The sequence below is a fragment of the Crocodylus siamensis genome, chromosome 2, assembly GCF_052110815.1.
Source record: "Crocodylus siamensis isolate JL-2025a chromosome 2, ASM5211081v1, whole genome shotgun sequence".
Taxonomy (NCBI): Eukaryota; Metazoa; Chordata; order Crocodylia; family Crocodylidae; genus Crocodylus; species Crocodylus siamensis.
The window spans coordinates 49,923,932-49,936,762 of NC_143396.1; the positions used below are offsets into that span (position 1 = coordinate 49,923,932).

The 12,831-nt window shown below is 43.5% G+C and overlaps 1 protein-coding gene across 1 annotated transcript in view; it reads right to left on the minus strand.

Annotated features, from left to right (window-relative positions):
- Positions 1-12,831, minus strand: part of BEND4 (BEN domain containing 4) — a 52,188-nt gene that overhangs the window by 36,722 nt on the left and 2,635 nt on the right. The window contains exon 2 of the mRNA XM_090035851.1: positions 2,301-2,867. Within this exon, the coding sequence (XP_089891977.1) occupies positions 2,301-2,867 (567 nt within the window). The remainder of the gene's footprint in view (positions 1-2,300; positions 2,868-12,831) is intronic.

The window sequence follows — 12,831 nt, forward strand, 5'->3', positions numbered from 1 at the left end:
GTACTAAACAGCATTTTTAATTGTGCGCAGCAAGACATCACAAGAACCAATGGCTAGAAGCTGCAGCAAGACCTTCAAATTAGAAATCAGGCAAAACTTTTTAACAGTGGAAGTGATTAACAACTGGAACAACCTACTAAGTGTTGGATTCTCCATCTTCTTAAGACTTCAGATTAAGACTAGATGCCTTTCTGAAAGAAAAGCTCTAGGCAAACAAGTTTTGCAAAACTTTTGTCAGAGAGGAGGTAGTGCAGAAAAGTTATTGAGTCTAACAGAGAAATAACTCAGTGAAAGTTAGCTGCCTATGATGTACAGTCTAGATCTGACTCCAATATTCTTTTGGTGTTAAATTCTATGAGACTATGATCTAACTCTGGGTACCACAGGGTTTTACTTATCACTCCAATTGTTCCATGTGGGGTATGAAGTAAACAGAGAGGTGGAATGAGCTGAAATGTATATCTGCTCCTCATATTGCTTTTTATTCACATTTTCGATCTTCAAGTAGATATTCAGATAACAGCTAGTGCCAAAAGACTTTTTTTCATCTGTGCTTGAGTAGAAGGTTGGCAGTATTTTTTCTCAGACGCAGCCCCCACTCATGCCTTTCTCACCCCTTTTATTGATTACTGCCATGAGCTTTGTGTGGGTCTCTGTTCAAAGAAGTCTCAAAAAGAAGTATGTACTGTATAGTCTTTACTGTTTTCTATTTTATCAGTGGGACAATCCAAAGTATTGTACTTCCACCTGTATTTAAAATCTAATGGGTTTAGAATCGTAGCATTATAGAAATTAAGGGCTGGAAGGGACCTCGAGAGATCATCGAGTCCAATCCCTGAGCTCCTGGCAGGAATACTGCTGAGATCAAATGATCCCAGCAAGGTGTCTGTCCAGTCTCCTCCTGAAGACTTCCAAAGTTGGGGACTGCACCACTCCCTTAGGAAGTCTATTCCAGATTCTGGTCACCCTTACTGTAAAGAAGTTCTTCTTTACCTCCAACCTGAAACCATCCTCTAATCATTTATGGCCATTGTTCCTTATCCTCTTCTGGGGTGCCCTAGTGAACAGTTTTTCTCCCAGCTCCCAATATTCACCCTTTACATACTTATAGATGGTCACCAAGTACCCCCTCAGTCTTCTCTTCTCCAGGCTGAGCAGTCCCAGATCCATTAGTCTTTCCTCATAAGGCTTAGGGTTAGAATACTTTACTAACCTTCTTTGTTCTCATTTGAGACCAGAGCTGAAACACCTTGGCTGCTTGCAGATGCTAAACAAACAAAAAACTAAAAAACCCCACACTTTACCAGAAGAAGCAGTGTGTTGTAGATGCTGCAGAGCTAGGTTGAAGTATAGATCAGGCACTTCAGCAGGGCTTTTTGGCACTTTTAGCTAAAGCTAATTCAAGCAGCTATCTGATAAAAGCACCAAAAAAGCCCCACTAAAGCGCCGGATCTTTACAGATGCTGCAGAGCTAAGTGGAAGTAACGCTCTACCTTTTCTGAGCATTTGCGGGGCTCAGTGCAGGAATGATCCAAGTTTAAAGTAAAGAGTTTTTTTTTTTTTTGGGGGGGGGTTTAATGTCTGCAAGCAGCCCTTCAGTTAATCTCAATTTCTAATGGCTCCAGGTTTAATAGGGTATAGAGTTTCAGGAGTTTTTTCAAGGCGGACAATATCTTCCACCTGCTTGATCTCCCGCTTCATCAGACACAGCTCAACCATGTTGACTGCCACTCTTTTCCTCAGGTTTTACCTGGAGATGGGTGGAGAAATGTTCAAGTTTTTGTTGATCGGAGAGACATTTTAGGAGGATAAAGCCATTATAAACATCATATCCATCTTGTTAAAGGGAAGGACACGTCTCCATCCTTTTCATAAGTGATTTTAAAGCAAAAAGGAAATACTCATAGACTGACAATTTATATATAAATGCCACATTAAATATGACATTTAAATATCAAAGAACATATTTTAAAGTATTATGACAACCTGCACATAATGACTTCAGTGTCCCAAAATCAAGGAGACTGAGTTTTGACAATACATCTCATCCTAAATGTACAATCCTGAATGTACATTTATCAAGGTCTTGCGATTTTTATAAATCTGTACCTGTATTTTATTCGGGGCAGTTACAGGAGATTTGGGTAAAAGCTTTACATTATGTCCCTCTGTTTGGGTGCATGCCAATGACACCTCTTAATATATACTTTTAAAGTTAGCTTTAATACTACAGTCTTTCTACCAAATATAAACACACATTAAATTTGATACTAAAATGTAATGTTAAATGGCTTATTTACCTGGAATGCTCTCCAGTTTTCTCCGGAGTTCCTCATTTTCTTGTTGCAGTGAAATTACCTCCTGTTCTAGCTCTTGACATCGGGGACAGTACCCTTCCTCCTCCTCCTCCTCTTCCTCCTCTGGAAGTGTGGAAGATGATGGATGTCCATGGGATTCAGAGGTTGCTGGGGAGGTCCATCCACCTAAAGTGTGTACTGGAGAAGTTGAAAGTGGATCCACATCTGCTAAATGGCCAAAATCATTTACTGATGAGGTGTTCTGAGATGGAAAGCTCCCAGAAAGCAAATAGTTCTGGAGAGAATCAGTAAAAACCCTCAGAAAGGCTGAGGTTTGTTGTTTCTTTTGCATATACTGCATCTCTATGTCTAAATTGTCTGGTGTCTGACTATGGACAAGTTTCCCAAGCTGACACTGCTCTTGTCTTTCACTATAACTTGTGCTTTCCTGCTTTATGTAAGAAATCATGGACTGAGAGTGATTGCTGTCCATCAGTTTTCCACCGCAATTTAAAAGACTAAGAACCCGGCTGCATTGTTGGGCAAAGGCATCCAGAATCATACGACTCTCTGAAACAAAAGAAAAGATGAATCACAGCAACCTAATGCAAAAAGATGTGCCAAGCAGTACCAGCTAGACTATCACACACAAGAGTTTACATGTTATATATGACATATTCAAATTATGACTTCCATTTTTAATACTGTTTTAACTCCAAGCTTTAAAACAACCCTTCTTTTGCTTCTATTTTGAGAGTGCCCCTATGCCCTTGTGGCTAATCAGGACTGCATTGTGATGATAGTTGCTGCTCTGTGCAGGGCTTTCAAAGGGAATTAAAACAAGCAAATGGGGAAGAAAACACACATTTGATTCTTTGTCACAAGTATAAGGTCAAACAAGTATTTTTCTTGAATCAAAATGTAAACCATTCGTAGACACTGTATGTTCTTGTTTCTAAGATTTCATGCTGTATTTTATTCTTGTACCCTGTGCGCTTTTCTCCGCTATAGCTTCCCTGAGGGTTTTCTTACTGCTCATGTCCTTGACCTGAACAGTGGTGTACAGACAGTGGCACTTCACACAGACAGGTTTGCAGTACTGTGGTTAGACCCTGTGTCTTCTCTTCCTTCCAGTCTTGGCTCTGAGTATGCCCAGATTTCACTGACTGGAGAAAAATGGGTGCTGGAGGCTCTCTTTAATCTAAGGAAGATACGCTAACTTTCTTCCTATGCTGTTATCTCTAACAATAAGGGTTTTTTTATTTATAGACCCCCCCTAAAGCCAAATGCCTCTAGAGGCAGGTCCACCCTAACTCATTGATGAATTCCCTGCAGTGAAACACAGCATGCCTGCTCTGCCCACACTATCACCTAAAATGATTGCAATGTAGCATCTTTAGGGTGGTGCTGGTCACATGCCAATTCCTTTTGGAGGGAGGGAGTTTATTGATGCATGCCCAGCATTGCACTAAGGTAGTACATTACGGCTATTTTAGAGGATATCATATGCAGAGTAGGCATAACCTTGTCCCGAGCACATGTTCTAGGTGTCTCACAAAATTGACTTGAATGGTGGGCCAAGATTATAAAAATGGCTAGTGACTGTGTGTGCTTGGCTTTCTACAGCTGAGTTTGACGTAGCTTAAAGGGGCCTGAGTTTCAGAAAGTGATGAGCACATGTACTTTTTGAAAATAAAGTTTTTTCTAGGTATGCCATATTAGAAACCCCAAGTCACTAGTTGATTTGAAAATCTACCCTTAATTTTGAAACATGGTCACGTGACTGACAATACACAGATGGCAGGAGAAAACAACCAAACAGCCAATGAAAGCAACAAGCAAACAAAAAACCCAAATCCTTCAAGACTGGGTTCTTTTGGATTCCTGAAGCTACAAACAGTTGGAAAATCCACTTGCTGCTACTGAAATTAGCAAAACCATCCCTGAAAAAGTGTTTGAAACAACACTGCTTACAATGGTCATCCCAGTACAGCACTTTGCTTAAGGTAAAAGGGTTCAAGCTACAAAATCCTGGCTCTCTCAGTGACTTGGATGAGGGGGTAAAAAGCACCCTGTTCAAATTTGCAGACGACACTAAGATGTGGGGAGAAGTGGGCACACTAGGAGGGAGGAATAGGCTGATATTGGACCTAGACAGGTTACAGGGGTGGGCGGATGAGAACAGGATGGGTTTCAACACTGACAAGTGCAAGGTACTGCACCTGAGGAGGAAGAACCAGCAGCATACCTACAGGCTGGGGAACTCCCTTCTCGTCAGTGCAGAGGCAGAAAAGGATCCTGGAGTCATTATTGATGCCAAAATGAACATGGACCAACAGTGTGGGGATGCAGTCAGGAAGGCCAACCACACCTTGTCATGCATCCACAGATGCATCTCGAGCAGGTCCAAGGAGGTGATACTCCCCCTCTATGCATCACTGGTCAGGCCACAGTTGGAGTACTGCATCCAGTTCTGGGCGCCGCACTTCAAGAGGGATGTCGACAGCATGGAGAGGGTCCAGAGGAGGGCCACCCGCATGATCAGGGGTCAGCACAGCAGGCCCTACAAGGAGAGGCTAAGGGACCTGAACCTGTTCAGCCTCCACAAGAGACGGCTGAGGGGGGATCTAGTGGCCATTTACAAACTAGTCGGGGGTGATCAGCAGGCATTGGGGGAGTCCCATTTCCCACAAGCACTGCCAGGAGTGACCAGGAATAACGGTCACAAGCTGGCAGAGGGTAGATTCAGGCTGGGCGTAAGGAGGCGCTACTTCACTGTCAGGGTGGCTAGGATCTGGAACTAACTTCCAGGCAAAGTGGTGCTGGCTCCTACTCTGGGGATCTTTAAAAGGAGGCTAGATGAACACCTTGCCGGGGTCGTTTGACCCCAGTACTCTTTCCTGCCGTGGCAGGGGGTCAGACTTGATAATCCGCTCAGGTCCCTTCTGACCCTACCAACTGTGAAACTATGAAACTCCTCCTGATGCAGGAAGTGAGGATGACAGCTTCATGTGGTTTTCTGTAGAACCATGCCTAAACCCTGGCATAAAAGATGTGGCAAAAGGTATGGTGGGAATCAGAGAAGCTGAAATCCATTCTGAGCAATGGTGCTAGCCAGAGATCATCAAGGGCAACCTACCAGGACTTAAGCCTAGAACTGGAAGGGTACAAATTTGACTTAAAGCCTTAGCGTCCCTCTTTCTGAACAGTGAGCCCTACACTGTACTGTTCAGAGAATTTTATTCTGCATCTGTTATGCATTTAAACTGAACTACCTAGTAACTTTTTTCAACGGCCCCATCTTTATTTAAAAAGGTAACAAGAACCTTCCATCACTAGCATTTTACAAAACCAGCCTTTTCAAAGTGTCATTATGGTCAGAAACAACTGCCTTCTCAAGTGGTTGAAAGTGCCATACATTCAGCAGTAGCACGACACTGAACCACAAACATGTTGTTTAATCTCTCACTGTGTGCGCATTATTTATACTCCTGAACCTTTTTACACTCGCTAAAACTTTACTTATCTGTGGATGGCCCTTAGAGAATGATAAACTCAAAAATATGGAACAGCAGAGCAAATACAATGTAAATATAAATTCCTAAATATATGCAAATGATGGGAACCTACTGACATTATAACTATCTAAATGTAACATTCTGAGTAAGTGACATAAAATCAAGAAATTAAAGGAGCACTAAAACAACCTCAAGAAGTGGTTTCTTTGCCTCATTTCTTCACTACCAACATTTCTCTTCAAAAAAATATCAAAGGATGGTATTGATTGGAATTTTGCAATCCTACTACACAGCAGTTTTTTATTCATTTTAATCCTATAATCCGATTCCAGACCTCAAGTCATATTTACTGTTTGCATTTTAATCATGGTCCCAATTGACAAAACAGTTACTCACTTTTTATATATCCTTATAGCAAGGGAACAAAATATGAATGAAACATCTGAAATGGGATTAAACACTGTGCAAATAATTATGGCTGTCTCTGAAAGAGGAAAAATCTACTTTGAAATTTAAAGTTTTTTGGAATACTAAACATTGGTTTTTGATACATTAAAATAATTCAAATATTTTATAATATATGGACACTTTTGAAATTGTTCAATATGACAATAGCTCCAACTATAGGAGATTTTGTATAAAGAAATAATTATATTGACAATTCTGAATTTGTTGTCCGATTTAGAAAACACCACAGCAGCAAACACTGAAAAATATTTGAATTTTTATCTAGTCTTCATAACAAAAACAGATATTTTAAAATACTAGAACAATATTATGGTTCCTACTTAGCATGGAAAATGAACAGAAGTCTGCCCATTTAACACATATTTTAGCAATCACTGTTTTAGCTTCTACGGACTGCATGTAATTAGAAATGCAAGCAGTGTGCAATGCCTCATCACTGAGAAATGAAGAAAAGTTGTTTTTATGTGAACACTATTGAATAATCACTGATCCATGGTTCTTAATTGATTTTATTTAATATATACATTTCCCTAAGAAAGGAGTATTCTGCTGAAATGACAGTAAAAAGCTAAAGCAGTATAAGCAGTTTACAAAAGTGTTATTCTGCTATTACTCCAGCTCCATCATAATGCTCACCAACCATGCACAGGATCCACGATTTCAAAAGAGGGGCTGTGGGAGCAGCAAACAATATTGCAGTGGGGTACCCTACCTCTTAAGGCAGTAGACCACACCATGGAGTAGCAGCTGGGGACTCTTTTTAAAGTTCCCAAATTAGGCAAAAACCTCTTTCACTCAGCACCTCTTACCTTCCTCTCCATGCTTAGCAGCACCTGCGTCTCTCCCCATTCCCCCTCTATACTTATGCTTCTGGGCAAAGGAAGGGGTCAGATATCAATCTACTGCCACCACTATCCTGACTGCCCCACTCCAGAAGCACAGAAGCAGTGATGAGCAGCGTCCCTTTTCCTAAGACTGCTCATGGGCTGGTGAGGAACACCTGAGAGACTATAAAGGGAACTGGAAACCTGCCTACTATTGCTGTCCCCAGTTAAATCCAATTTCCCTTACAGCCTGGCTGGAGCAGGTCAAGAGCAGCTCTGGAGCTTCCCCCAAAGCTAGGGTCAGCAGCAGTGATGGGCAGGGGAAGGGAGTGATCAAAGGGAAGGAGAAATGCTGATGAAGAGGGGGTATTGAGAGTGAGTGGAGAAGGGGGATCTTATCGGTTTTGGGGAGTCCCCAGTTGATGCTCCTGCAGTGTGGTTCAAAAGGGGGTATGACTGCACTAATGCACCCCCTTTGGATCCACCCCTGAAACCATGTAATTCTGCTGCACCAGATCCTTTTGTCCTTATGTTTGCAAAACTCCTGCAGACTCTTAATGGAATTTTGCCCAGGTGAGGATTTACAAGGTAAGGCCCATATAATGCCAACAAACCACAATCAAAACGCTCACTGTTGCTAGCTACATTATTTCACTTCTGAGTGCAGGCAACTTGTGGATAATATCATATTGAAAATCAGATCTGGTGCAATTCCTGGCTGTGTCAATCATTTCTACATCTCATTTTCTTTCAAGCCAGATGGTTGGCTTTCCCAGTGCCTGACCAAATAAAAGGCTTTAGTAAGAATGAGGCATCTGAAACTCATCAGACAAGACAGTAGTTAGGCTGACGCACTGGAAAAAATTACCTGGAAGAGATGGCAGTTATATCTGCTCCCACTACGCATGAGATTTTTCTCAGTATCAGGGTATATGGTTTTATGATTAACTATTAGACTGGAACTCACCAGATGTGGACTCAGTTCTCAGCTCTACCACTGATTTTGTGTGCAATCTGTGTGGGTAAGTAGGTTAGGATAGGGTTTTCAGATCTCACCCTAGCCAGCTCCTCATCTGGCAGGGCTTATTTATAACCCCCTTGAGGGAACTTTTCAAAATGTATCCATTTTGGGAAAGTCCCTGAAACCCTCCTGAGCAGGGGTCAGCAACCCCTGGCAAATGTGGCAGAGCGTGGTATGCAAAGGCATTTTGCTTAGTACGCATGCTTTGGGGTGGATGGCAGGGAAGGGGCCAGGGCTACACTGCCACAACAAGGATTGGGCCTCTCATGGCTCCCCCGGCCAGTCACCCCTAGCATACCAACACGTTACACGATGACGTTGGTGCATTTTTGGCACTCTGCCCAAAAGCATTGCTGACCCCTGCTCTTGAGCATACTCAGTGAAGAAACAATGGTGGCTGGCAGCCATGGTGGCAATGACACTGAGGTCCAGGGGAGTAAACACTACATTAGCAACCAGGTTTGAGAGTGTGTAGGACCTGGACCCGGAGGGCAGTGATCTGTGAGAACTTTTGGTGAAGAGGGGCAGGGCCTGGTTGGCTGAAATGGACTGTCCTCTTAAAAAGGAAAAAGCCCACCGACTGATCAGGGCTTGGGGAGCTCTGACTCCTGCTGGCAGCAGGGAAACAAACCCGCCCAGTGTCCAGGAACTGAAAGAGGTTGAGGGGAATTTTAATAACTTTTCTCTTAACTAGGGAAGTATGCATCCTGCTCTAAGGGCTTACTCAAAAAAAAAAAAGAAATACAACACGACAGCACTGGATCCAGCCAGAGGCTCCAGATGATGTGGATTCAATCTGTTCTGAAAGCAGTTTTCAGAGGCTGAACAACCCCAGGAAGAGGGTAGTGGATTCTGAATAAGCCAGAGTTTCAGGCACAACTTTCAAGAACAGAGCAGTATTAAGGTTTGAAACAGAGTACAGGTGTCCAGGAACAGCTATTTTTTCCTTTTTTCCCTTTTCCATTTGCCTTTTATGGACTAAGAATAAAAGTAGTTCTCAGGGACAGTCCAAGCTGGTTTTTGGCTTATTCACCATGGAGGAGCACTTTAATGTGTGTATATATACTGTGCGTTTTAATGTTTCCTTTGCAAGGTTTTTATTTACTGTTTGCTAGCCATTTTTCATTGTAGTAAAAAGATTGTGTTAGACTTTCTTTTATTCACTATTAGTAACTCTGGAAAATTTACTACTAAATATCACACACTAGGTGCTGTTGGTTTTTATATATACATTAGTAAACCCAGAAGGGTTGTGCACTTAATATTGTAAAAGCCTTATGTGTTCAATTCCTTTTAAGTTCCAATTGGATTTCATATCCCTTAGTGACTCTGAACCTCAGCCTTTATCTCTCTGTACTTCAATTTTCTTATGAAGATGATGAAAGTAATCCCTTTTCATTCTTCTTGGGTAGTTGGATTGCAGCATCCTTGGGGCAGAGACTCTTTTGCAATTTATTTGCATAGCGACCAGTAAAACAGGACTCCAGAGGAGGCTGAGGCTTCTAATTAATAACAATAAGCTATTTTTGGCTTGTTGATTAGCAGTATTATCCAGGAATTACTTTTCCACTAAGAGCTGCAGTGCATGGGTGACTAGTGCCTCCTGAGTCTGGGGGATCCCCCAGCGGCTGATCACTGAGCCAGCAGCGAAAAAGTGCACTTCCAGTGGCACTTCTGGTTTTGCGGCTGGTGCTTCCAGGGTGTGCACGGCTGATCTCACAGGGTGCACGTGCACCCATGTGCACCCCCGTGCAGGCAAAGCCTGCAATGGCAGCCTGCCCTTGCACTGCGTACAGATCTGAGGGGGTACACATCCTTCCCATGCTTGCCCAGGAGTGCGTACAGTGGGAGGAGCCACCCTCCCCCCATTCCTGTGCCCCGCCCCCCAGACGAGCTGCTTGCAGGTCTGTTGTGTGCCCTGCCCTGGCTGGCCGGTGCCTGTTGGCACCCCTCTGCTTCAGCACCCAGGGCAGTCGCCCCGCTTGCCCCCCCTTGCTATGGCACTGGCTAACAGCTACTGGATGAGTCCATGAAAGGCATTGCCCCCTTCCACTACTTTAGCACTTTCCTGCCTCCATCCTGGCCCCTCACTTCCCTTAGTCAGTGCCTAGGGTTGATGCTCCAGTCACACTACTGTTTGTTTCACTTCCTCTGCTGTCAACTGTAAAATCTATCTACTTACTTGGGCTTTTACCGGAATAAGGGGGTGATGCAACTCTCTTCTGTGACCTCTTATGCTGTTTGTTAATGTAAGTATATCCAAGGATTATTAGTATGCATTTTTTTACCTCTGGAAACAATCTGAGTGGAACATCAGAAGATGATTCCTTTCACTGGGGAAACTGAGTCATATCCAGTGTTTGATAATGGGAACAAACCCCCCTGTTCCGTAATTAAAACAGTATCCGAGTGCTTTTTGGTACAACCTCCTGGTTCCAGTCCTTCATAGCTTTGTGAAAATTTCACCCAGCAGAATGGAACTGCTTTTGTGAGTTCTCTCCCCACAAGTAACTTTTTTCAAAATTTTGGAGGAAAACCACTTCAGGCATTGTGTAAAGAATCATAAAAAGTTAGGACTGGCAGGGACATCAGGAGGTCATCTAGTCCCTCCCCCTGCTCAAAGCATGACCATATCCAACTAGATCATTTTAGCTAAAGCTTTGTCTAACCAGGTTTTGAAAGCCTCCAAGGATGGAGCTTCCACCACCTCTCCGAGTAACCTGTTCCAGTGTTTTATTACCCTTGGAGTAAGAAAAGTCTTCCTAATATCTAACCTAAATGTCCCATGCTGCAACTTGAGACTGTTGCTCCTTGTTCTGTCATCTGCCACAACTGGGAACAGTCTACCTCCTTCCTCTTTCAAACCCCACTTTGGGTAGTTGAAGGCTGCTATTAAGTCCCTTCTCGGTCTCCTCTTCTTTTAGCTAAATAACCCCCATTTCCTCAGTCATAGGTGACTGGTGCCACCTGAGTTGGGGGGGGGGGGCACATGCCCCCCCTAGCGGCCGGTCAGTGACCGGGGCGGGGAAGTCCCACCATGGCCGATCTTGCTGACTAGGAAGCACAAGTTGCACTCTCGGAAGTGCCAGCAGTGCTTCGGCTGGCTCCCCCACCCGCCAGCCGGTGCTCATAGGTGAGGCACCAGCCCCCCCGCCTGTCTCCTAAGTGGGGAGTGGGTACACATGCACCCTGTATGCATCACCATTGCCCTCAGTCATTTCTCATAAGTTATGTTCCCCAGCCTCCTCACCATTTTTGTCGCCCTCTGCTGGACTCTCTCCAATTTGTCCACATCCTTTCTGTAGTAGGGGGCCCAAAACTGAACACAGTACTCTAGATGTGGCCTCACCAGTGCTTAACAGAGGGGAATAATCACTTCCTTTTACCTACTAGCAACACACCAACCAATGCAGCCCAGTATGCCATTAGCTTTCTTTGGTAACAAGGGCACACTGCTGGCTCAGCTTATTGTCCACTATAACCCCCAGGTACTTTTCTGCAGAGCTGCTGCCCAACCAGTCAGCCCCTAGCCTGTACTGGTGCATGGGATTGTTCCGTTTTAAGTGCAGGTGTTTGCACTTGTCCTTGTTGAACCTCATGAGATTTCTTTTGGCCTAGTCCTCCAATTTGTCTAGGTTACTCTCAATCCTAGCCCTACCCTCCAACCTATCTACTACTCCCCTCAGCTTGATGTCATCTGTAAACAAAAGAAAATCCCTTCCTCATCAGAAAGCAATTAAAATGAATGTTTTTTGAACAATGGAGATGGATGGGTAGGAGGAATGTTGAAATATGGTGCAGAAATACATGTAGACAAGGGGAAATGCCTTTGAGAGTTCCAGGAACACTGTTGGGAACACAACAGAATTCTAATTATGACTGGATTCAGCACTCTGGAATGCTAGATGCACCGTGACCCTGATCTCTATAATGACACAGGGAACCTCTCTTTTGTCTTCAGGCAGGGTTGGTAAGGAGGGGACATTCTTTCTCCCTAGGAGCAGTAGTAGGGCTTCCCTTTCTTCAGAAACAGGAGAAATGACAGTAGAATCCCTACTCCTGGGACAAGCAGGTCTCCCCAGTACTTATCTAGCAGCCAGAGCATCAGTCAGGCCAATGACACTCTTCTAACACATAAGTCACATCTACACCAGAAAAGATATGTACCTCACATACCCTCACTTTGAGAACAACCTTTTTCCAAGTCTAGATATGGCTACTACATACAGTCCTTTTCTGGAATGGCATTGACACTCCAAGTCACACTCCAGAGAAGTAGATTTAGGAGTAAAAACTACACAGAAAGATATAGAGCAACTTACACTATTAAGAGCTATTGTTTTAGGCTATCTTCAGACCATGGCTGAAATCACAGAATTAGTTATACTCAGTTTGTGTTTTAAGATTTTCTTCATAGCCACAAGAACATAGTTTTTTCCCCTTCTTTTTAAATGAAATTTAGGATTCAGGATCATGAAGTCACAAGCACAGGCCTCTAAGTGACTGTATCTGCGGTATCTGTCACATTCTAGTACCTATGATAAACAGCATTTTCTCTCTGCACAGGTGTATTATGCAGGGTTCTTTCTTCTTAGTTCATAAAGCATGCAACTAGGGGAGGGCGTGTCTGGCTTGCCTGTGGGGTAAACTTAGCTGTACAATGAAAAGTGTAGGGCAGGTACATAAGTGATGATGATGCAAGA